This window comes from Triturus cristatus, chromosome 4_2, assembly GCF_964204655.1.
Source record: "Triturus cristatus chromosome 4_2, aTriCri1.1, whole genome shotgun sequence".
Taxonomy (NCBI): domain Eukaryota; kingdom Metazoa; phylum Chordata; class Amphibia; order Caudata; family Salamandridae; genus Triturus; species Triturus cristatus.
The window spans coordinates 85,848,265-85,873,432 of NC_140586.1; the positions used below are offsets into that span (position 1 = coordinate 85,848,265).

Below are 25,168 nucleotides of genomic sequence, written 5' to 3' on the forward strand. Positions count from 1 at the left end.
ACACACTTTTGCATAGATCACCATCTGGTGTTGGGCCCGGATGTTTGCAGTTTGCTTTTCCTCTTGGAAAGTCTTTGGAAGTCACGAGGTTGGTGACTCCTCCTTTGGTTGGTATTGCGCATGGGCTTCGGCTCCATCCTCGGATTATTTTTCGCCAGCAGGGAAAGATGGAGCGTAGTGATAATAGTAAAGAAACCCATGTGTGTTGTATCTAAATAAGATAGACTGGAACGGATACAGGTAGCCGGGGAGGCGGGTGGGCGTGTGTAGATCTGCAGCTCTACATGCCAAGAACAGATGCATACTGGTAAGTAGCATATTCCGTTTGAGACATATGAGCTGCAGATTACACACTTTTGCATAGACTATATAGCAGTACCCAACCCTAGCAGCGACCACCGGTATCCGTTGCAGTGGTTTGGAACCGTGTTTTTAGTACAGCCTGGCCCACACAAGCTTGTTGCTTGGTTTGCATATCTACACAGTAATGTTTTGTGAAAGTGTGCGGTGTTGACCATGTCGCTGCTTTGCAGATGTCATCTAATGGTATGTTCCCTAGAAAAGCCAAAGACGCCCCTATCTTCCTTGTAGAGTGGGCTTTAGGGGGAACAGATAGCGTTCGTTTTGCTTTGTGGTAGCACATCTGTATGCATTTTACAATCCACCTAGCTATCCCTGATTTAGAAATAGGGTTGCCTTTATGTGGTGGAGAGACAAATAGCGGTTTGGTTTTTCTGAAAGGTTGTGTTCTTTGGATATAGTAAAGTAAGGCGCTTTTAACATCCAGTGTGTGTAGAGCCCTTTCCGCAACAGTTTGAGGTTGTGAGAAAAAAACTGGTAATTCTACCGATTGGTTCAGATGGAAGGGAGAAATGACTTTGGGTAGGAATTTTGGGTTGGTGCGGAGTACAACCTAGTTCTGATGCATTTGGAGAAAAGGTTCCTGTATAGTGAGTGCTTGTATTTCACTAACCCTTCTAAGGGAAGTGATGGCCACCAGAAAAGCTGTTTTCCATGTGAGAAATTGCAGCTCACATTTATGCAATGGTTCGAAAGGCGGTCCCATTAGCCTTGTGAGAACTATATTTAAGTTCCAGACAGGTGAGGGTGGTACTCTGGGTGGAATTACTCTTTTGAGGCCTTCCATGAAGGCTTTGATGGCAGGCACCCTGAAAAGTGATAGGTGCTGTCGTTCTGTAGGTAAGCAGCAATTGCTGCGAGGTGTAACCGAATGGATGTATATGCTAGGTTACACCTTTGTAGATGGAGCAAGTAACATATAATGTGCTGTATGGATACATCTAGAGGGTTGATTGTGTTGTTATGGCAGTAAACAACAAATCTTTTCCACTTTGCAGCGTAGCATGCCCTAGTAGTAGGGCGTCTAGCTTCTCTGATAATGTTCATGCAATCAGGGGGAAGGTTAAGGTATCCGAATTCTAGGACCTCAGGAGCCAGATCGCAAGGTCGAGCTGAGCTGGGTCCGGGTGCCTGATCTCTCCATGGTTCTGGGTTAGGAGGCATGGTGAGAGGTGTAACTATTGGTGTGGTACTACCGAGAGTTCCAGCAGTGTGGTGTACCACGGTTGTCTGGCCCATGTTGGAGCTACCAGGATGAGCGTGAGGGAGTGCTGTTGTAGCTTTCGCACCACTAATGGAATTAGTGGGAGAGGTGGAAAAGCGTACGCAAATTTGCCTGACCAGTTCATCCATATCGCATTGCCTTTGGACAATGGGTGTGGGTATTTGGCGGCGAAGCTTGGGCATTTTTTGTTTTTGTGGGTGGCGAAGAGGTCTATCTGAGGAAGCCCCCACTTCTGAAAGAACGGGTGAAGAACCTGTGGGTGAAGTTCCCATTCGTGAATCTGTTGCGTTTGTCTGCTGAGCAGATCTACCATGGTGTTTTGGACTACTGGGACGTGTTGGGCCAGGAGAAAGATTTTTTGCGGAATCGCCCATCTCCATATGCTCTGTGCTAGTTGAGAGAGCTGTGGAGAGTGTGTGCCCCCCTGTTTTTGAATGTAGTACATGGCAGTCATGTTGTCTGTGCGAATGAGGACTGCCTTGCCTGAAATCTGCGTCTGAAAGGATTTTAGGGCTACAAAGATTGCCAGTAACTCCAGATGGTTGATGTGGAGTAACTTTTGTTGCGGCGTCCATGTGCCCTGCACTGTGAGATGTAACAGATGAGCTCCCCAGCCGGAGAGCGATGCGTCCGTTGTTAGGATTATTTGTGGAACCGGGTCCAGGAACGGTCGCCCTTTGGAAAGGTTTGTGGTGTTCCACCACTGCAGAGAGCGATGGGTGCGACCGTCTACCAACACCAGATCTGTCAGTTGCCCCTGGGCCTGGTTCCACTGGTGTGCTAAGCACTCCTGGAGTGGACGCATCTGGAGTCTTGCGTGAGGCACTATGAAAATGCAAGAGGCCATCATCCCTATCAGTTGCATAAACACTCTTGCTGGGAGAGAGTGTTGAAGTATGAATTTTTGACGCAGAGACTGGATGCTTGCAATCGTGGCAGGATTGGGATAGGCTATGGCTTTTGAGGTGTCTATGGTGGCACCGAGGTATTGCTTTGTGTGTGATGGTATCAGGTGGGACTTTTGGTGGTTCACCGTGAAACCTAGCTGGTGAAGTAGTTGGATTGTAGCGGCGGTGTGGTGCACACATTGGTTGTAGGACGTGGCTTTTATTAGCCAGTCGTCCAAATATGGGAAGACGTGAATGTGCTGTCTTCTGAGGTGTGCCGCCACTACTGCTAGGCACTTGGTGAACACCCTTGGTGCTGTTGTGACCCCGAACGGGAGCACTTTAAACTGGTAGTGTTGCCCGTCCACTACACATCTGAGGTACTTTCTGTGAGCATGGTGTACTGGAATGTGAAAGTATGCGTCTTTCAAGTCCAGTGTGGTGAGAAAATCGTTCTGGGACAGGAGTGGAAGAACCTGTTGAAGGGTTACCATGTGAAAATGGTCTGAATGTAAGTAAGTGTTTAGAGGCCTGAGATCTAGAATAGGTCGTAGAGTCTCGTCTCTTTTTGGTATCAGAAAGTACAGGGAGTAGACCCCTAAATTTTGTTGAGTGATGGGGACTTGCTCTATGGCTTATTTTTGCAGGAGGGAGATTACCTCCTGTTTTAGTAACGTGGCATGTTCTTGTGACATTAGGCGTTGCCTGGGTGGAATATTTGGGGGGTAGATGTTAATTCTAGGCAGTACCCTGAATGAATAATTTGGGTCACCCATCTGTCTGAGGTGATGGTCTCCCAGACGTGAAGGAAATTTTGTAGTCTGCCCCCGACTGGAGTGGGATGGTCTGGAGGGAGCGGGGGAAAGTCATTGGGTAGCCGGTGTGGCAGAGCGGGCTGTATTTGTTTTGCCTCTGCCTTTATTATTATTGCCTCTATAGCCGCCTCTTTGATAACCCCTTGTGAAGGTGGACTGAGGAGGGGATTCGTAGGACGTGGATGCGCTATCTGAGGAGTAGCCTCTGCCCGTGCCCCGAAAGGAAGAGCGGCGAAAAGAGCGCCTAGGAGTGTGTGACTGTAGGGCTCCCATAGATTTCGCCGTATCAGTGTCTTTCTTCATCCTCGAGGGCCTCATCAACCTTTGGACCAAATAAATGTTGTTGATCAAATGGGTGGTTAAATATAGAGGCTTGTACCTCAGGTTTAAAGCCTGAAACTCTTAGCCAGGCGTGGCGACGGAGGAGGACACTAGTGTTGATGGCCCTGGAGGCTGTGTCTGCCGCGTCTAGGGCACAGCGTATAGAGGTATTAGTTATGGTTTTTCCCTCTTGAATCAATTCATTAGCCCTATTTTTGTATTTTTCAGGGAGATGGTGCATGATGGTTTCTAGCTCATCATAATGCGCTCTGTCGTATCTGGCCAATAGCGCTTGAGTGTTGGCGATACGCCATATATTGGCAGCTTGTGACGCAGTGCGCTTCCCTGACGCGTCTAGGAGCTTGGACCATTTGTCAGGTGGTGGTGCTTCGCCTGACGCCTGAGAATTTGATCTCTTCCTAGCTGTAGATACCACTAAGGAATCCAGTGGTGCAGGGCCTTTAATGTAGGCAGGATCTGTGGGGGCGGCTTTATATTTTTTCTCTATGCATGGGTTTAGGACCCTAGCCCTGACTGGGTCTTTAAAAACCTCTGGCGCATGTTTGATTACCCCTTTTAGCATAGGTAGTATAGCAGTAGACCTATGTGCAGTATCGAAGGTGTCTAGGAGGAAATCTTCCTCTACTGGGTCAGTATGTAGCTCTACCCCGTGATAATGTGCCGCCCTCTGTAGTAGGTGGTGAAAACCCAACGAGTCTTCTGGTGGGGATGGCCTAGATGGATAAAGGTCATCATGTGGGACATCTGGGATGTCTGGATTGTTATAATCATCCCATGGGTCTGGGGATCCAGTAGGGGTGGGGTCTTGTGGCACATCTGCTGGATCGTAGTAAGGGTCCCCTTGATCATCATGGTCTGGAGACGGGGTCGGAGAGCGATGAGGCAGAGGTGGAGGGGGCGGAGGTGGAGAGGGTGGAGGATGTGGGGAAGGCACCCTGAAAGGGGAGGTAGCACAGTCCTTCCTGTTTGGAGGTGGAGCTGGTTTATCCAAATGTCTCTTTTTTGAAGACCGGTGTCAAATGTCCAGTTTTTGGATCCTTGGTAAGTGTCTTTTGCAAAGGATCCGGCGTGAATAGTTCTTGCGACACTGGTTGTTCAGTCGGCGCCGAGGTTTTCGGGGCCGACGGCTTTCTAGTCTTGTCTGTGCCGTGCTTTTTTGGAACCTCCGATTTTTTGTTCGGTGCCGAGAGAGACTTCGGCACGGGAGTGTCGGCGCCGAGGGCCTTATGATGTTTGGTCGGCACCGAGAGGCCGGGTTTCGACACCGAGGGCTTTGGTGCTGAGCTCGGTGTGAAGGTGGAGGCCGATTTTTTCTTCGGTGCCGAAGGGTGTTTTTCGGCACCGCTGGTAGGCTGGCTCGAGCCCGAGCTGCCGGAAGTCTTATTAGGCTTCTTTACCGGGCCCGAAGGTGGGGTGTTGGAAGCAGTGTCCTTGGTCTTGCCTAGGCTCGGAGGTGAAGGCGTGACCGAAGCCTTTTTGGGTGTCGGCGCGGGTGTGGGAGGGGGTATAGTACTCACGACCCTCTGCGCCGGGGTGATGTCCTCCACATCTGAGTCGTCTGCTTCGGAAGCACTGACTAGGTCGTCGTCGTCTTCTTCGGTGTGCTGCTGTCCCGGAGCTTCGATATCGTCCCCGAAGATGTCGACTGGAGTGGAGGTCGAGGAGTGCGCCATGTTGCGTCTGGCCCTTCGATCTAGAATAGTCTTTTTCTATCTAAAAGACTTGCAGGCGGGACAGTCTCGAGCCTCGTGTTCAGGGGATAGGCAGAGGTTGCATACCTCATGAAGATCGGTGTGGGGGAATTTGGACCCACATCGAGGGCACTTCTTGAAGGGAGTTCTTTCCATCAGCCGAGACCGGAGCCGGGATAGGCCCGAAGGCCGCCGTCGACGACTGGAATCGAAGAAGTGTCGAAGAGAAGGTGATTAAGATGATTTGTTATCTGAAGAATCTCGATGAACGAGGATTTTGCGTTGATCGTTGAACTGGAAAAGTTCGGAACCGGAGCGCAAAGTATTACATCCGAGCCCGATGGCGGAAAAAAACAATCTGAGGATGGAGCCGAAGCCCATGCGCAATACCAACCAAAGGAGGAGTCACCGACCTCGTGACTTCCAAAGACTTTCCAAGAGGAAAAACAAACTGCAAACATCCGGGCCCAACACCAGATGGCGATTAATGCAAAAGTGTGTAATCTGCAGCTCATATGCCTCGAACACATGGTTTCAACAAGGCAGCCAAAAACATGGTTTCAACAAGGCAGCCACTAGAGTATTTGTGAGGCCATCATTAAATGAGAGCAGTGGCTCACATGTTACCTGCCAGGGTTGTTAGGATTTCTGTAAAATACATATGCCTTAGTCCTAAAGCAGGGTAGCTGTAGTTCTAGTACTTAAACCACAACTGTGAGCGAGACATTTTCTATCTGTGGTGGGTCATGTGGTGAGTCGAGCTCCGTTTCAGAAGAGGTTTCAAGCTAACTGAAATTTTGTATACCGAGATACAGGGTATCATGAGTGACTGCTTGGGTAACTCAGGCGAGTCTGGATCAATTGAGTGATCTACACCATTGACAGTGACATTAGTGGAGTACAAAAGATATCTCAACACCATCGCACCTTTTCTTTGGAGTCAGAGTAGTAGCATGGGGCAGAGTCAATTTTTTATGTTCGCTATGGACTTCAAGGAGGCAGTAGAGTGGTCACGGAAATGCACGTGTAACAGGGCCCAAGACTGGGTCTGCCAATTGGAGCGGGATCTCCATGAAGACCGCGACTTCTGCTTGTGTTCAGTGACATACAAATTCACCTCCCAGTCTTGAATCAGCTTTAGGTGCATGAGGGTGCACTTATCACAAAACTTCAAGACATGTCCTGAGCCCAAGCACCAAAGGCACACATTGTGCAGGTCCATGATCTACATCTGCATTCTGCAGTTGCAGCAGGGCTTGAATCCTGGTGTTTTCGATGGAGATATTGTTCCGTAGCACACTGTGGAAAAGTGTTGAGTCGTCTAAAAACTGACTGACTGGAGAAGAGTTCTGGTCCGCATTGGAAGCCGTGGAAAGAAAGTAACAAACTTCAACATGCAGGGATGGCCCTTGAATGCATCTTCGCTCCTTCATTTGCAGGGAGATATCACCTGTGCAGAGCCGCACAATGCCACCCAGCGGCACGTGCGAGCACTGCTGCAAAAAAAAATCCAGAACTAATTTGCCCTGCAATTTCAACACTGTTAGTACCAAGTACTTATATGCAGTGTATGTGCTACTTGTCTGCTAATGAGCCCCGGCGCCCCATCAGCAGTGAGATTGCAATGCATTAAACTGCACTTCTAAATACAAATCTATAAATCAATATCACAAAAGACAGATATTAAAAATTCTCAATAGGTCGATCAAAAGTTAAGTAGCAAAAGAGGGATACTTTAGTACAGTAGTGTGGTTCACATATAGCACTAAACTGTGCATTACCTTTTGCAGCAGTACGCAGAGGATTTCATTACAAGATCGGAGGCTACATTATGCATATCACTTTTAATGCGTCTCCAAGCAGCCGCATACATCATAAAGCATATGTGCTCCAGAATAGAACACTCAAAGCAAGTAAAAGGCATGAGCCCATAATAAACAGCCTCTTTTGAATGCGGCTCCGAGCAGATAAGTTCACTTTCCATGTCTCTAGCGTACGCCTGCTTAGTTTATTTTTAATTAATCATAAGATGTTCTTTCATTGTCTGCTAACTTTGGTACACTGTGTTTCAAAAGTCTACTTAGATAATGTAGAATAATGCCTGCTTTTGCCACTTACTGCCTCGCTGCACTTTTTGCCTTCCGGGACGCTCGCGCTCCTCACTCTCATCGCCCCGCTCCCTCCGCTCTCCAATTTACAGGGACCGGCGCTTCTCTTCGCATGTTTGATCCCGTCGCGCCCCTGCCGCCTAGCTCTGCCCGCGTACATTATCGCGAATTAGAGGAAGATACCCTGGCAACGCTCACGTTACGAAATCACGTTGCCAGGGATCTTTCCTCAATCCGGATAGTCACAAACAATTCACCAGCTGATCGACGCGCGAGCAAGCTTTCAGTTGCTCACGTTTAAATATCAGCTGGGGATTTTCAACGACGCGCTGTATTTTGCTCTCTCTTCACTGCCTTTTCTGCACTGCACTCATTTATCCTTCCCCCCCCCAAAAAGAATTTTTTAATAATTTATAATCATTAGAAAAGGGTACCATTCTTTACCTTCTAAACCTTTTTTGAACTTAAAATATATAGAAAAAAAGGGAGATCTAACTAATTTAAGGTATTTCTCTTACATAAATTTCATTAAAAAAATAATTTAAAAAAAGAAATAATAACCTTGATATAAAAATCACATTAATTTTTATTCAATTTTAATAACAAATAAGATTAAAGGCGCACAGATATTATGTCTGACATAGACTCAGATGAGGCCAGCGCCCCTATCCCTAATATGGATAACCAAGCCTTTAAGAGCATCCTCCACAACGAAATGAGATCTTGCATGCTGGAGACTATCTAAAGTCATGCCTCACAAGAGATCACTCCCTATCGTGGTGGACGATACCAGCGACACGCAAAATAACATTTCTAACGATCTCACTGAAACAAGGGGGAAAAGAAGTAAAAAGAATAAAAACATTGATTATATGACCCCCAAGAGCACTTCAGGAGTTCAAAACTCCTCTACCTTCATGGGAGGTCACCGCACTTCGAATACATCGGGTGTCCTTGGCGGCACGACTTATAAAGGTGTCCTTAGCGGCACTATCCTAGTGCGCAAAGTAATTTCTTGAGAGATGATGATGACTCATTAAATGATAATGGCTCAGACCTTTACGATGAATACGTCTTAGACTTAGACAATGATGATCAGGAATTTTACGATCAACCATTAGGTGATGAACCCCCCTCTACCTCCAAAGACTTAATCATAGATCCCTCAGGAGAAGAGATGTTCTATCCTCTTAATATCAACCACCCTCGTAGCTCTGAATGGTACCCTCAAGAGCATGCTAGTAAGTTTATTAAGAAGTGTTTAAGAAACGCTTTGGAGAGAGAAACCCGTAACTTATTGAGAGCAGAATGCTCCAGGTCCTGTATTGATGATAAAGTATGTTAGACCCCTAATCTTGATCCCAAGCTAATCAAATACCTCTTAAAACTTGGAAGGGATCCAAGAAAAGGTATGGAGAGATCCCTTAAAGGTTGCCAGGATCGCGTCTTAGACATCCTAGGCCCCCTAGCAAGGATCATCGACTCTGCAGAAGATAGCCACACCAACGGTACACCCCTGGACACCGAAGCAATTAGAGGTTGGTCACAAAGAGCCTTAATTCTCCTCAGCAACGCTAACGCTAGCCTAAACTCGGAAAGGAGAAGGGTGGTCCTCACCAAAATTAGTCCGAAATTAGGCGACCTAGCTGATAAAGAACCCTCAGCCAATCCTAGAGGCCTACTTTACGGAGAGGATCTCATCAAGACCCTTGGCAAATATGTTATGACCTTTACGGCTTTGGACAAGGCACACCAAAACATGAAAAGGGTGTTCAATAATAACCTTTTTGGCAGGGCCAGAAGACGGGGCCTACCTCCCGGCCGCTTCAACCGCAGGCCATATTCAAGAAACAAAGGATTTGGGAGAGGCTACCAACCCTCTAATCCCCCTCAATTTTACCCGCAAAGAGGAAGAGGCCCACGCTCTAGAGGCTTCAGAGGAAGAGGTAACTCCAGCGACATTAATTTCCAAAGTGAGTACAATTTTTCTCTCTCCCCCACCCTCCTTTTCCCCGAAAGTCGGTGGCAGACTCAGATATTTCTATCAGAATTGGAGATTGATCACTCAAGATTCTTGGGTACTGAATACTGTAAAAGGGTTTACAATAGATTTCATTCAGACTCCGATTCAATCTTCTTTCCCCAGAGACATCCCTCTCAACCTAGATCAAGAGAAAATAATAGAAGAAGAGATGCACTCTATGCTTCAGAAGGGTGCGATTATAGAAGTTCCTTTGGAAATGCTAACCTTCTTAAGTACTCTTTTCCTCGTAAAGAAAAAGGACAAAGGCTAGAGACCGGTCATAAATTTAAGAGAGCTCAACAAATTTCTCGTCTACAGACATTTCAAGATGGAAGGCATCCATCTTCACAGAGACTTATTACTGGAAGGGGACTGGCTAGTCAAATTAGACCTAAAAGATGCCTACTTCACCATCCCTATGGCCAAACATCACCAACCCTTTCTCCAGTTTATGTGGAAGAATCACCTCTTCCAGTTCCAAGCCCTCCCCTTCGGCCTCTCCTCCGCACCATGGTGCTTCACCAAGGTGATGAGATCGATCGTCTCTTCCCTAAGAGAAAAGGGAATTGGTCTAATCATTTACCTAGACGACATCCTCATCCTTTCACAAGACCATTCTCAACTCCTTCGGGACTTGAAGTCCGTAATAGATCTTCTAGAGAACCATGGCTTCATTATAAACAAAGAGAAATCGATATCCTCTCCCTCAAGATCCCTGGAATTCCTGGGCTTTACTATAGATACTACGAAGTGCCTTCTCTTACTCCCACCGAAGAAAATTAAAAAAATCAGGAAGGAGATAAGACACGTCCTGAAACAAGACAAGTTATCCTTAAGAGAACTCGCCAGACTGCTAGGTCTCCTTTCTTCCTCCATTCAAGCTATCTTCCCGGGCCCTCTGAATTATCGAGCTCTCCAAAGGGTAAAAGGGAGAGCTTTAAGATCTGGTCTTTGGTACAGGGATCTCATTTCTCTAGACCAGGAAGCCAGATTGGAACTGACATGATGGCTAGACAACCTGGATGCCTGGAATGGCAGGGCAATCTTTGGTTCTACACCAGAATTTATTCTAGAATCAGACGCGAGCCTTCATTGCTGGGGAGCCTGCCTCCTAAACCAAAACACTGGCGGAGTTTGGTCTCGAGAGGAATCCTCTCACCATATATACTATCTAGAACTCACTGCCGGTCTCTATGCCCTCATGAGTTTCAAACATTCTCTTCAGGGGAAATCTGTGATTTTAAAGATGGACAATATGTCTGCTGTTGCTTATATAAACCGCCTCGGAGGAACGAAATCTGTGGATCTTTCGAATTTAGCCAAAAACCTCTGGATGTTCTGCCTGGAACACAAGATCGCACTGAAAGCAGAATATCTTCCAGGAGAAACCAATCTTTCCGCAGATTGGAACTCGAGATTCCTCTTAGACCGCAGCGTTTGGAAATTAAACGTTTCAGTTTTCAATTCCCTCAACAAACTTTGGGGTCCTCTAGATTTAGATCTCTTTGCGAGCAGACTAACCTTCCAACTAGACAATTACTTCAGCAGGATGCCCGACCCGGGTGCTCTAGCAGTCAACGCCTTCCTTCAATGCTGGAAGGGGACCAACGCATAAGCTTTTCCCCCCCTTCTCAATGATCCAGAGAGTCCTTCAGAAAGTGAGACAACAACAATGCTCCATAGTTCTAGTAACTCCCTTCTGGCCATCTCAAGCATGGTTCCCCACGGCCTTGGAACTAGCTTACGACCTCCCCTTCCAAATTCCTTCCCTACCAGACCTTCTTACAGATACAGACGGTCAAACTCACCCGCTGGTTCAAGCAGGGACTTTGACCCTTCTTGCCTAGAGAGTGTCAGGAGATCCAACCTACGCTCAAAACGTTCGTCATCTGCAACTCTCCTCAGTGAATCCTGGGCCCCCGGCACACATTACAGATACAACAGCATTTGGAAATCATGGTCACGTTGATACTTGGAATGGAACTTGGATCCCGTGGAAGCACCTATCGCTGGCATAGTTAATTTCCTCGTCTAACAAGGCCTCAGCTATAGATCGATTAATTGTTACAGGTCCGCTATCTCCGCAGGTCATTCTCTGGTCAATGGTAAGACAGTTGGTAAAAAACCCATTATTTGTAGAGTCCTCAAAAGTATTAGACTCAGGAGACCTCCCAAACCCAGACACCAATCTCTCTGGGACGGTAATCTAATTATTAATCTTTTTTCAAGCTGGCCCGATAATATTCACCTCAATAGAAAAAACCTCTCTATCAAACTGGCCACTCTACCTTTCCTAATTTCTTGTTGCAGGGTCTCCGACGTTAAAGCTCTGGAGATCTCTTCTAGGTCCTATAACATGTTCGGAGTCAAATTTGAACTTTTTAAAAGAACCAAGACTATGTCCGATTCTATTTTCTATCCTCGCTTCGATTTATGCAAAAAAACTTTGTGTAGTCGACTGTATGAAAGAATATGACTGCAGAATTAATTCTCTTCGCCCTCCAGGTGTTAACCAACTTCTCATTTCTTTTGTTAAACCGCACAAAGCTGTACCCTCTTCTTCTATCTCTAGATGGGTCAAAATTGTAATGAATTTAGCTGGCATCGATCTTAACCTGTTCCAAGCTCATTCGATCAGAGGTGCTATGGCCAGCAAATCTTTCTGGTCTGGTGGTAAGTTGGATGATATTCTTAAAGCTGCCGACTGGTCTAATGCTAGTACCTTTACTCAGCATTACTGCAAACCAATTAGTCACATGTCTGATGTAGTTTTACATGGCTATCAACATGCATAATGTAGCCTCCGATCTTGTAATGAAATTGCGATTCTCCTATTAACATGACAAGAGAATCTGGATTTCATTAAAGACTCGGAGGCTAACATTATCCCACCCACCCTTTCCCCTGAGACCTTAATACTCACTGTTCATTTAATGTTATTCTTGTATTATATTACTAAATTTGTTTATTAGAACATATTACAGCTTTAACTTTCTATTGTGACTGATCATTATACCCAACTCACATTTCTTCTCTCCTTTTAGGAATGCCTTGTTTGCCCAAGTAATATTTTAGTCTTTACTTTCTATTTTGAGATTTTACCTCCTTATCTTTACCTTTCTTGCAGATAATCTCATGAACTGATCCAGACTTCCATCGCTCTCTCTGTTCTTCACTTTCTTCTTTTGGTGTTGACTTAATGGACTGTTTGAACGACCTTTTTAACGACTTCTTCAACATTAGAAGACCTTTCCTGTTTTACGCCACATTCAAAAGAGGCTGTTTATTATGGGCTCATGCCTTTTACTTGCTTTGAGTGTTCTATTCTGGAACATATATACTTTATGATGTATGCGTCTGCTTGGAGACGCATTAAAAGTGATATGCATAATGTTAGCCTCCGAGTCTTTAATGAAATCCAGATCCTCTTGCTATGTTAATAGGAGAATCCCAATTTAACTAGTAAAATAGTGCAGTGTGAATTACCCCGAAGACAAGTTAATATCTCACTGAACTAATCAGCAAGAAAATTAATTTTGGGCAAAACAATTTTATCATGGAAAGCAGTGCATCTGTTACTGGCTCTAACATGTTAACAAGTACTATAAGCTCTCAAGTGTAAGACAACTTGGCATAATGTAGAGTGGATGCCTTTGTCTTCCTAAACAAGTTTTCTACACTATTAGGGTCGCTAAGGCACAACTAAATACAACAAGGACACAAAGATGTCCCATCTCATTTAAGGTGACCCATCTGATGCAAACAAACGTCAAAGGGAGAGCGCTTATATCAACCTACTGACCTCTGCTCCGTGTTAAAGATGGCGAAGATGTGCTTAGTGGACATGAAACCCTTCTCCACATCCCGGATCTTGAGGTTATCAAGTGGCAGCATATACTTCTTTTCTTTTTCCTAGAGCATGATCAAGAGTTGAGTTATGGAAGAGCATAGATATATGGATTTAGAAACCAGGAGCATCACGAGAAGAATTAAGGCACTGACATAAAACATTGACTCTATATTTTAGTAAAAATCCATTGATTTGTGGGCACAGGACAGTGTTTCTCGATCCTCAACGTAGAAAGTTCTACTAAGCATTTGAATCTACAGGTAACTCAATGCTAGAAATCTTGGTTCCGTGTTCCCCGAAGGACTTAACAGGACTGACCCCAATGTATACGATGGAACCCTTCTATAAACCCTCTGATGTAGATGCTGTGCAAATACTTTAATTATCCCCGTTGTTGGATCACTCACACAGGACCTGGACATTTCACACTTTGATGCAATAATCACATGCACTCAATAACTGCATAGAAGCCTCGATGGAATCCGTGAGCATGTGTGTACACACAAAGTGACCACACAATACTAGTTGATGGAACTGTTGTACAGGCAGTGACTGCATTTCATTTTAAACAAGGGTTTCTCAATCTATTCATCGACATTGTGATTTTACTTCTATAATTCGGCTGTAATACTAATTTGACTACGGTTTAGTCTTCATTCATCTAGCCCCACCTATTACCCCCATAAAGCAATCTGCAGACCCAACTGGAGTCCCTGCATCTGCAACCCAGTCTTCATTCTTAGTGGATTTAAAAAATACAAAAACAAAAAAAAACATGGTTGATAACGTTGGTTTGAGTGAGTAAACATGCCCCGAGTAAGAGAGGAACACAGTTCCTGTTCTAGGTCCTTTGCATAGTCCTTTGGCATACTCAGCCATTTGTATGGCCTCTCAACACTAACCAAGATGCAACTACACTACACACAAATGGACCGATTCACGCACACTCAGTTGGTCCTTCACACTAACTGATCCTTCCCCTCACACATAAAAAAAACCCGTACACGGACACAACACACTCACCAAAAGAACCAAAGTACACAATCAGACACAAACACACACAAGCCACTACCCCCAATGCAGCGATGGTGGGCACTTACAAACCTGTGAATAAGTACTCTGGTAAGGACGTGTGTGGATTCATGTGCCTAATGCAGAGATATCTGTGGTATGTGTAAGCCAGTAGTTTGAAGGTATGTGTAAGCCAATAGTTTGAATCCCAGTAAGGTAGCTTTGCTTTTTAATGACCATGCTGCAGTGTAAACTGCAGGTCGCTGGCTCTATTTCTCGTAAACAGCTTAGAGGTTTGGCTGCCTGCTGAAGAGCTGTGTATATTCACAGCACAGACTCAGCTAAAGTGGAGACCCTGTGCCAAGTGGTAAGGAGACAGGAGTGACCAAACACTTCCTAAATCACAGAACAAAATACAGTCTGGGGGTTTAAAAAAATAAAATAATAAAGTCACCCGGTTATGATTAGCTACAGAAAAAGCCAGCTGTGCTCTCTAGCACAATCCAACGAAGTGGTAGTTGGAGATGCCACAGCTGGTGAAAACAGCTGCAGTAAGGACTGAGTTATAAGGCAACAACAAATTGGGCCTAAGGGGGAAAAAGGGAGGACAGACAAAGGACAAAACTTGTACTGCCTTGTTCGATCCTCCACATTTCTGGCAATAGGAAACTGTGACTAGCTTCAACAGTAAACCAACCCCACCAACCTTGACACCTAACAGGTAACCCCCAAGCACTTACACCTAAGTGTCACAAACCTGAATGCCCCAACACCACCCAGTCTAACCCAAACAATCCCTAACTCCTACCAGTCCCTTTACTTAGCTGTCATATGCTAACCCAAATCCTTAAAAGTAACCTACAAATCCTACTCCCAGAGCGGTCAACCTGACACTCCATTCAAACACCACCCTTATTCAGACCTACATGGCTTACTTCAACTTGAATTACAGCATCAAACAGAACGAAATCCTACCTTCGTAATCATCCACTATCCCCACCATTACCTGATCCTATTGCCTAACTAGGTCATCAAAACACATTCTCCAACCCCAACGTGCTATCCAGCAAAATCCAACAAGCAGCACCAAGCCATAAATTTCAACTCCAAACACCGCTTCTAGCTGCCAACTTCAAACTTAAAATTACATCTAGAAACAAAAAACAAACTACTCATTCCAAACACAGACCCTGCCTGAAATCCACAACTCCAACCCCACCACTCCAACCCAATGCGCAGCATCAATTTTTAGTCAGAATCATAACCCCCAGTCCTCTTCAAGGCAACTAGTACATCCAATACAACCACACTCCCAATCTCAAGCTGCAACCTTGAGCCAAGATCACAACTTTAACCCCACCAATCAACCACACGAAATGTATCAATGTGAGCTCATTACTGGTACCACACTGCCAACCGTATCTCTACAGCCTTATTTTTACACCCCTAACCTCGACTCATTACCTAACTGACAACCTAAACTTCAACTCAAACCCCTAGTCCCGAAGTGCCCCCTGGCAGAGATCTGTAACCCAATTAGGTCTCAGTATCTGAAAGCAAATTTAAAAGGTACATGCGTTGGAATTACCCCCAATGTAGACTCCCCTCACAGCCCTGACTCTAACTGTACCCCAACCTCACCTTCCAAACCCAGACATCCCCTTTCCCAGAGGCCTGTAACACGGTGATGCCAGCATATCTTCAAGCTTTCACAGATGGTGAGACACACTGTGCTGCTAGCACTCCCATACCTACAACTACTTCCTTATCTCCTAGTGCTCCATTAAACTCACCTCCTATTCTCCACAGTCCCCCACTTTGCCCAGACCAGGAGACCAGCCTTGCAGATACATGTTAGCCAGTTTGTCCCTTTCGTTCCCTGCAGTGAGTTGATGCTGGATGCCAAATGTCCCTCATTTTGCTGCTTCCAGGACAAGACAAAAGAATTTGAGTTACCCAGCGAGACGCAAAGAGCTGACTGGCAAGTTGTCATTTTCTCTTCTTTCGCCCCTACATGAGCTGTTAAGAGGTGCATGTTTGCAGCAAGCATTTGTGTGAATGTGACGGGGAGGAAGAAACTGAAGCTCAGAAGGGATCCTGCACAACCCAGTTACTAGAGATGCTAATAAAGAAAGTGAATATCTAAAGTTGACCTTGGATGACTGTGAGAAGTTGGCCTGGCATATGCTGTCCACTAGTTATAGGGGACACCTTGCACCAGTCCAATTCGACTCTGAAGGTGAAAGGTTAAAAGACAACCTTTAAAGAAAGCTATCCTAGTGGTAGCTGTGGAGAGCAGCCTTCAGGCCAAGCCTTGAAGGAGTGTTAAGCTTATTGTTTTACCATAGATAACCTCTTGAATAACCAAATGAAAGAGTAGTCCACACAGGTATATATATAAAATATATGTATTTATTCTAAGAATAAGCCCACTAGTCTCTTTATGAAACTGGAGGTAAAGATACAATTCAAACAAGCATTGATACAATAAATAGCACTGGAATCATAGGGCCCCAGGGGGGGACGAAACCATATATTAAAAAAGTGGTATAAGAACCACGACAATTCTACAGACAGTGCCTAGGGCACTTAGGGTCGCTGGCCCCTTAAGAAACCACCCATGGTAGTGAGGAAGGGGGCCCACGGGAGACGCGTGCAGTGGTATAAACTACTGTCGGGATGGATTAGTTACTTACCTGTAATCCTAGTTCTCTTCCAGGGGTATCCTCATCAAAGTCATAAGCATTAGAATATTCCCGCCCATGCGCGGGACCCCGGAAACACTATATTATATGTGCCCCACATATATATCCATATATATATATACCTATATATATATACATATATACATATATACACATATATACATATATTACCTACTGGCGGTCGCCAGTAGGTAGTTATAGTTAGGACCCCTTTTCCATAGGAAATCCGCAACATTCTATTTTGAATAACTTTGGCGCCGGTCGATGAATCCTCGCGAATTTCTCAAAATAGATGGGGCGCTACGCTCCGCTCCTACCCTGAAAGTCTCGGGGGGATTCGTCAAGCAGGGGCTGAGATAAAAGGGGGGTCCCAAAACGCGTTTTTCCCATGCATTTTTCCATAGGACCTTTAGACAGAGCTACAGCCCGAACGGCTGAACAGAATTACTAGAAATTTGGCAGAGAGGTAGTCCCTATGTCAAGGAAGTGCCTTTTGTAGGTTTGGTGTAAATCTGTTCAGTAGATTCTGAGAAAATAGCCTTTAAATCAATATATATATCTGAGCCCGCTTACGGTACGCTTACCGTACGCTTACCGTACGCGTACGGTGGCGTGCGCGAGCGCGATTCTGATTGGCTCTTAGATCTTAGTAAACATTCGAATCGGCCGAAACCAGGAAGCGGCGTCCGCCATTTTGTCTCTCGCACTGAGTGTTATTTATCAAACATGATGCCCAAAAACATGTTACGGGGCTGTTTTGACAACTCCCTCCCACATAGTCATGTTGAGGGAGTCCCCAAACATCCCCCAAGAGCAAAAACGGTTTTATTTTTTTTTCGGCAATTTCGCCGAGTATGCTTACCGTACGCTTACCGTAAGCGTACGGTAAAAAATAGAAATAAAAAAAACACTATCCACACTTACCCCACCCCCTGTGCTTTTGGTGGCCGTAGGCCACCAAATGTACAGGGCTTATTACATCAGTAAAAAAACTATATTTTGGCAACATGAAATTATAAAATCGAAATAAAAAAAACACTATCCACATTGACCCCACCCCCTGTGCTTTTGGTGGCCGAAGGCCACCAAATGTACAGGGCTTATTAAAGTTGATAAAAACCGTGCACGGAACGCACTGCGTTAAGTGGGCGCGCACGCCTCGAATGGCGTAAAGTAACTTAGCATTTAAAAAACCGTACAAATTCACTGAAAAAACCATAGGTTTCACACACGTTATAGTTAGGAATTAGCATTTAAAAAACCTTGCAAATTCACTGAAAAAACCATAGGTTTCACACATGTTATAGTTAGCGGAAATTTTACTGATAAAAAAACCAATGAAATTGCCCCGTTATAGTTAGTGCTGGCAACTATAACTCACGCGACCGCAATCCTCTGCTGATGCTAATACTATATTTAGACACTTATTTGCCCATGTCTTCTTCCATACATTTTTAGCTATACATATATTACAAATATTTTTTTTTATAAAGACACATGTCATCAGCAGAAGATTGCGGTCGCGTGAGTTATAGTTGCCAGCACTAACTATAACGGGGCAATTTCATTGGTTTTTTATCAGTAAAATTTCCGCTAACTATAACATGTGTGAAACCTATGGTTTTTTCAGTGAATATATATATATATATATATATATATATATATATATATATATATCCAAGAAAGAAGTGACTCAAACAGATAGATTCACCAAAGAACAAAAATATATTTCCACTACAACGTTTCAGCTTCCGCCTTCCTCAGGTAGTACAAGATGGTTTGCTCTGTGGCTGCGCAGATGACAGCTGAATTTTCAAAAAGCATCATGAGTGAAGATTCCATTTAGAATGTGGAATCAATGCAGTCCTGAGAGCTCTTGAGATATGCAGTAATCAGGTTGTGTTGTCAGTAATGTTCAGTCATTGAGATGTCACCAGTGATGTCATCAGTGATGTCACTGACCATGTCATGAGTGATGTAATATGTGACGTCATCAGCAGTGCATTGAGGGGGCGCGAGTAATAGTTAGCTGAACTAACTATAACGGGGGAATTTCACTGGTTTTGTACGAGTGAAATGTCCAACTAACTATAACGCCCCTGAAACCTATGGTTTTTTCAGTGAATATATATATATATATATATATATATATATATATATATATATATATATATATATATATATATATATATATATATATATATATATATATATATATATATATCAAGCAATTGCAGCCTAAACACCAGAGCTGAATCATGCCATAAGGAATTTCTATCTTACATGAAAAACATGCAGTAGAAACAGGAGAAACAATAGCAAAATTTGTTTAGAAACTGATTTAATGCTCAGCTAACAGTAGAAATCCTCATAAATCACTGAAAGCATAGGAAGCTCCCAGGCTGCATTGCAAACACCCAGTCTAAAAAGACTGAAAAGCTAACCTGTAGCTGTATAGCAATAAACCGACACCGTGCCTTTAAGCCACACCTGACCCCCAGCTTCCCATCATGCCTCAGGGGTGACAGTTAGGTCAGTTGTTCTTTGCGAAGACTGAAAAAGCCATGGCACAAAGAGTTAACAACATCTTCAAAAGATAACAATCCTTTGCCCGGGGAGGCGTGAGGGTTGCTTATTACTTTGATGAGGATACCCCTGGAAGAGAACTAGGATTACAGGTAAGTAACTAATCCTTCTCTTCCAGGGGATCCTCATCAATAGTCATAAGCATTAGAATAGGATAGCGAGCCTCACCTCATCTCCCTTTGGGTGCAAGGGAAAAAAAACAAAGTGATCAGTAGGCTTAGAAAGAGAAACTAAGCTACCCAAATAGATTCCTCAAGGAGGCTTGGCCTACTTGAGCATCAGCCCTGGAATCAGATTCTAGGCAGTAGTGCCTCGTAAAAGTATGAACAGATTTCCAGGTTGCCGCCTTGCAGATCTCTGACATTGGGACGTCATGCAAGAAGGCTACTGTGGCCACTTTCCCCCTAGTGGAATGCGCCTTAGGAGGCAACGGTAAGGGTTTTCTCGCCAGCTGGTAAGCTAAGGTAATGCAGGACACAATCATCTCGAAATGGATCTCTTAGCGGCTGGGAAGCCTGTTCTCATGGCGCCATAATTGACAAATAACTGATCTGTCTTCCTTATGCCCTTGGTACTTTCTAAGTAGAACTTAAGTACCCTCTTGAGGTCCAAGGAATGAAGCGACCGCTCAGCCGGGGTAGCTGGATTTGGAAAAAACGATGGAAGGGAAATGGTCTGATTGATATGAAAATCAGACACTACCTTAGGGAGAAAAGATGGATGCGCCCTTAAGACCACTTTGTTATGGTGAAAAACAGTGTAAGGCTCCTTGGTACACAGCGCTTGGATCTCGCTTACTCTGCGCGCCGATGTAATGGCTACCAGAAAAGCAGCCTTCGAAGACAAATGCTGCAAGGAAGCTCTGTGGATTGGCTCAAAGGGTGGGCCCATCAATTTAGAGAATACCAGGTTCAACTCCCACGGAGGAGAAGGGTTTCGAACAGGGGGATATACCTTCTTCAACCCCTGTAAGAAGTCCTTGACCACCTGCATCTGGAAAAAGGAGGGCTGACTAGGAGATCTCCTGTATGCTGTAATGGCAGATAAATGTACCCTGATAGAAGCATACTTTAACCCAGATCTTGCTAAGTACAGAAGGTAAGGGAGAAACACATCCTCCTGCCCCTTCGTAGGATCAAGGTGATGTTCTCTACACCAAAGAAAAAACCTCTTCCACTTGAACGCATATGACGCTCTTGTGGAGGGTCTTTTCGCTGCTTTCAAAATATGCATGCAATCAGGAGGCAGTTTCAAATGTCCATATTGCAGGACCTCAGGAGCTATGCTGTCAAGTTCAGTGAGGGAAGGTTGGGATGAAGAATTCTCCCGCCCATCTTGGTCAGCAGGTCCGGCATGCAAGGTAGTCTCCTGTGTGGAAGTACCGACAGATGAAGAAGGTCCGGGTACCACCACTGCCGTGGCCAGTCTGGAGCAATCAGAATCATCGTCATGCTGGATCTGAGTAGCTTGGACACCACCTTCGAGATCAGGGACAGAGGAGGAAAGGCGTAGGCAAATGTCCGTGACCAGTCCATCAAAAGTGCATTCCCCCTTGTCCCTGGACGGTGGAATCTGGACGCGAAGGCGTGGCATTTTGTGTTTTCGTCGTCTGCGAATAGATCTATCTCCGGACGACCCCAACGATGGAAAAGGTCCGCCACCACCTCGTTGTGCAGCACCCAGTCTGGCTGATCTTCGAAGTGCCTGCTGAGTGCGTCTGCCTTGATATTTAGCTCTCTTGGAAGGTGCACTGCCACTACCGAGAAGCCAGTGCCAGATCGCCTGTGACTCCAGTTCCACCCTGTTTGTTTAGGTAGAACATGGTCGTCGTGTTGTCGGTCTGGACCGGGACCGAATCGGACTATTGCCGGTAGGAAAGCTTTCAGAGCACGGTGGAATGCTCGTAGCTCCAGCATATTGATGTGGTAGGTCTGTTCTTTCGCCGACACCGTCCTTGTATCTGAAGGCACCCCATGTGTGCCCCCCAACCTTGCAAAGACGCATCTGTCACGACCGATTGCACTGGAAGTGGCTGGTGAAAAGGGACTCCCACCATCAGACTGCGCTGCCGAGTCCACCATGTGAGGGAGGATTTCGCCGCCTGGGAGAGACATATCTGATCTTCCCAGCGACCTGTTGACTGATCCCACTGGTCCTCCAGAGTCTGTTGCAAAGACCGCATCCTCAGCTGGGCGTTGGGAATGAGAAAGATGCAGGACGCCATGGATCCCAGCAGGGATGCCACCTGCCGGACTGACGGGTTCTGCACCTGGAGCAGGAGCATGCACTTCTGTTTCATTGAGGACAGTCTCTCCTCCGAAGGATACGCTCTTCCCACGCTTGTGTCCAGAACGGAGCGAAGGTAGTGGATGGTTTGGGTGGGCTGCTGCACTGACTTCTCCATGTTGACATGAAGGCCGAGATCGTGTAGCTGTTGTAGACAGATCTGGAAGTCTTGCCTCACCCGCTGCTGGGATGGACCTTTCAGCAGCCAGTCGTCTAAGTATGGGTAGACGAAGAGACCTTTTCTGTGAAGAAAAGCTGCCACCACTGCCATGCATTTGGTGAAGACTCGCAGAGCCGACTTGAGTCCAAAGGGCAGGACCTTGTATTGATAATGCCTGTGGCCGACCACAAACCGCAGGTACTTGCGATGACGCTTTGCAATGGAAATGTGGAAGTACGCATCTTGGAGGTCCACCGAACACATCCAATCCCCTACTTGCAGATGTGGACATATTTGATGAAGTGCCAACATGCTAAACTTCTCCTTGACTATGACCTTGTTCAAAAGACTACGGTCCAGGATCGGCCGAAATGTGTGCTCCTGAATCTTTTTTGGGGACCAGAAAGTACCGGGAGTACACTCCCTTTCCCATTTGAGAAGGTGGAACCTTTTCTATAGCCTGCTTTTGAAGAAGGGCCCTCACCTCCTTTTGAAGCAGCTGTAACTAGTGAGGACGGGACTTTTTTGGTGGTATGTCCTTTGGAAGCGCACGGAAATGAAGCGCATATCCATTGCGCAGTATATTCAGCACCTAGCGATTTTTTGTGATGCTGTCCCACTGCCAGATGTTGTGAAGCACTTCCTCCCACTGGAGTGGGCAACGGCGGCAGAGGAAGCCACTGCTCATGACTTCCCTCCTGCTCTCGCCGTGGTAGAGGACTGCTGTTGGTGGCCCCCTCTACCTCTGTTGGACTTTCCTCCCCGAAACTGTGACTTTCCCTGGGTCTTATTCTGGTACCACTGAGGGGTTTGAACCCTCTGTTGAGGCCCCTTGCACTGGTTGGGTCTGTAGAGGCGTCTGAACTCCTTCTTTTTCTCCAACCCAACCGCCTTGAGGGTGTCCAACTCGGTCTTCATGCGACCCATCTCTTCATCCGCATGCGTGCCGAAGAGAGAAGGGCCAGAGAATGGAAGGTTCAAGATTCTCTGCTGCGCATCTGGCTTCAGCCCGTTAGTCTCAACCAGGACGCTCTCCTGGTGCATAGTCCATGCGCGCAAGAATGCGCTGATAGCACCACTCCATCTGCCACCGTGCTAATCGTCTGATTAGCCACCAAGGATCCCTCAGTGACTATCTCCTCGAAATCCTTTTGGTCCTCCTTTGGGAGTTTGGATTTGAACCGCTCCAAAGAGTCCCAGAGAGCTCTGTCGTAACGGCCGAGCAGCGCAGCCACGCTGGAGACCTTAAGGGACGCAGCCGTCGACGTGCAGGCTTTGCGACCCCACGAGTCCTGAGATCTGCTCTCTATCCGGTGGGACAGAAGACGACGACGATACAGCGTGAGTCTTTCTTGCCGCCGCTACGATTACAGAGTCTGCAGGAGGATCCATCTTAACAAAGACCGGATCAGAGGTAGCCGGCTTATATTTCTTAAGGATGCAAGCCGGCACCGCCTTGATGGTTGCTGGAGTTAAGAAGGTGTCCATGACAGGTTCCAGGAACCAATGGAAGCAGTGGTCGAGATGCAGTCTTCTGATGAACAGTCTCGAAAATCACCGTCGTCGTGACTTGCGGGACTGACATCTCAATGTTGAGTTTCTGAGCACCCCTCTGCAGAACCTCATGGTATGTGTTGATATCGTCTATGGGCGAGACCCTGGACACTGGGCTGTCCGATAGCGTGGGGGAGTAATCCCTCTTTGAGGACCGGGTGGAGGAAGTCGAGGAAGTAGATTGTGTTCTTCTACCTCGTCGATGATCACGGGCCCGTGATCTGACTGCACAATCTTCTCGCCTGGGGAGCGCGATCTAGGGCGCTGTCTCTCAGGTGACTTCTCGTGTGCTTGTCTGGGAGGACTCACTCTGTCTACTTCGTCCACCAATCTTTGAAGTGGAGACCTATGCGCCAGACTGGCATACTCTTGCATCCTCCTTGTCGCCCCTGAGTCCTGCCAGAGACGTACGGGCAGCAGCCATCTGGGCGACAGTTGAACCGCAGAAGTGGTCTCGCGTTGTCTTGAGGAAGACCTGCGGACATGGCTAGCAACTTCTCTCCGTGAGAGACCTTGCGGAGTAGCTGACCTTGGAGAAGCCCCCTTGGATAAGTGTGCGAGGACGAATGGCGCGAAGCTGACTCCGTCACTAGGACCACCGATCCATCCTCAGACCTCACCGAGGCCTGTCTCGACGTCGAGCGTGCTCTCGACGTCGATCTGGGCTCCTGCCCTCCTGCTCGTCGTGCCTCTCGTCTGCTAGACGTCGAACGCCGTGTCGACAGCACCAATGAGAAGCAGGCGAAGAATGTTGCCTTGACGTCTAACGGCGATGCGAAGCAGACGACGGAGGGACTCTCTCTCTCGACGCCGAACGTCGTCGAGACGACGGCGGAGCTGCGTCCAATCTCGGCGTAGACGATCTTCGCGACGACGGCTGAGGGGTATTTCTCGCCCTCGAAGCCAAACGCTGTCGAGACAACGACGGAGACCTCATCCTCGACGCCGATAGTCGCCTGGTTGACGACGGCGGAGGAGTCTTCGCTCTCGACGTTGATCGCTGATGGAATTGCGACGACGGAAGTGAGCCTGCCCTCGATGACGGAGGGGTGACACTCCGACGCCGATCGTCGCCGAGTCGATGACGGCGGAGGGTCTCTGCTCCTCGACGCCGGGTTGACGATGGCGGAGGGTCTCTGCTCCTCGACGCCGATTGTCGCCGGGTTGACGACGGCGGAGGGGTCTTGTCGACGCCGATCATCGCCGGGTTGACGACGGCGGAGGGGTCTTGTCTCTCGACGCCGATCGTCGCCAGGTTGACGACGGCAGACTAGTCTTCAACGTCGACGACGTACCTTTTCTCGACGGCGAGCATTCGGTCGAAGGTCTTTTCTTCGAAATATGACCCAGTATCAATAAATATCTTTAGATGCAAGCTAGAGACACACAAAGGAAAAAGAACAAAGAACATACAATTATATACACGGATAGACCAACGTCTCTGAAGCGGCGTCCGGGAAAGAGCAGTCGCTAACGAGTGGGCTGGGGGTTTACCACTCATTCAGTTTTTGCATAAACAGCACAGTTGTATATATCTTGATGAATGTGTGTGATTGGTTGTGAAT

The 25,168-nt window shown here is 46.5% G+C and overlaps 1 protein-coding gene across 4 annotated transcripts in view; it reads right to left on the reverse strand.

Annotated features, from left to right (window-relative positions):
• The window catches only part of DNM2 (dynamin 2), a 752,889-nt gene that overhangs the window by 245,462 nt on the left and 482,259 nt on the right, over positions 1-25,168 (reverse strand). For all 4 annotated transcript variants that reach the window (XM_085600673.1, XM_085600674.1, XM_085600670.1 and 1 more), the window contains exon 15: positions 13,254-13,363. In XM_085600673.1, the coding sequence (XP_085456799.1) occupies positions 13,254-13,363 (110 nt within the window). The remainder of the gene's footprint in view (positions 1-13,253; positions 13,364-25,168) is intronic.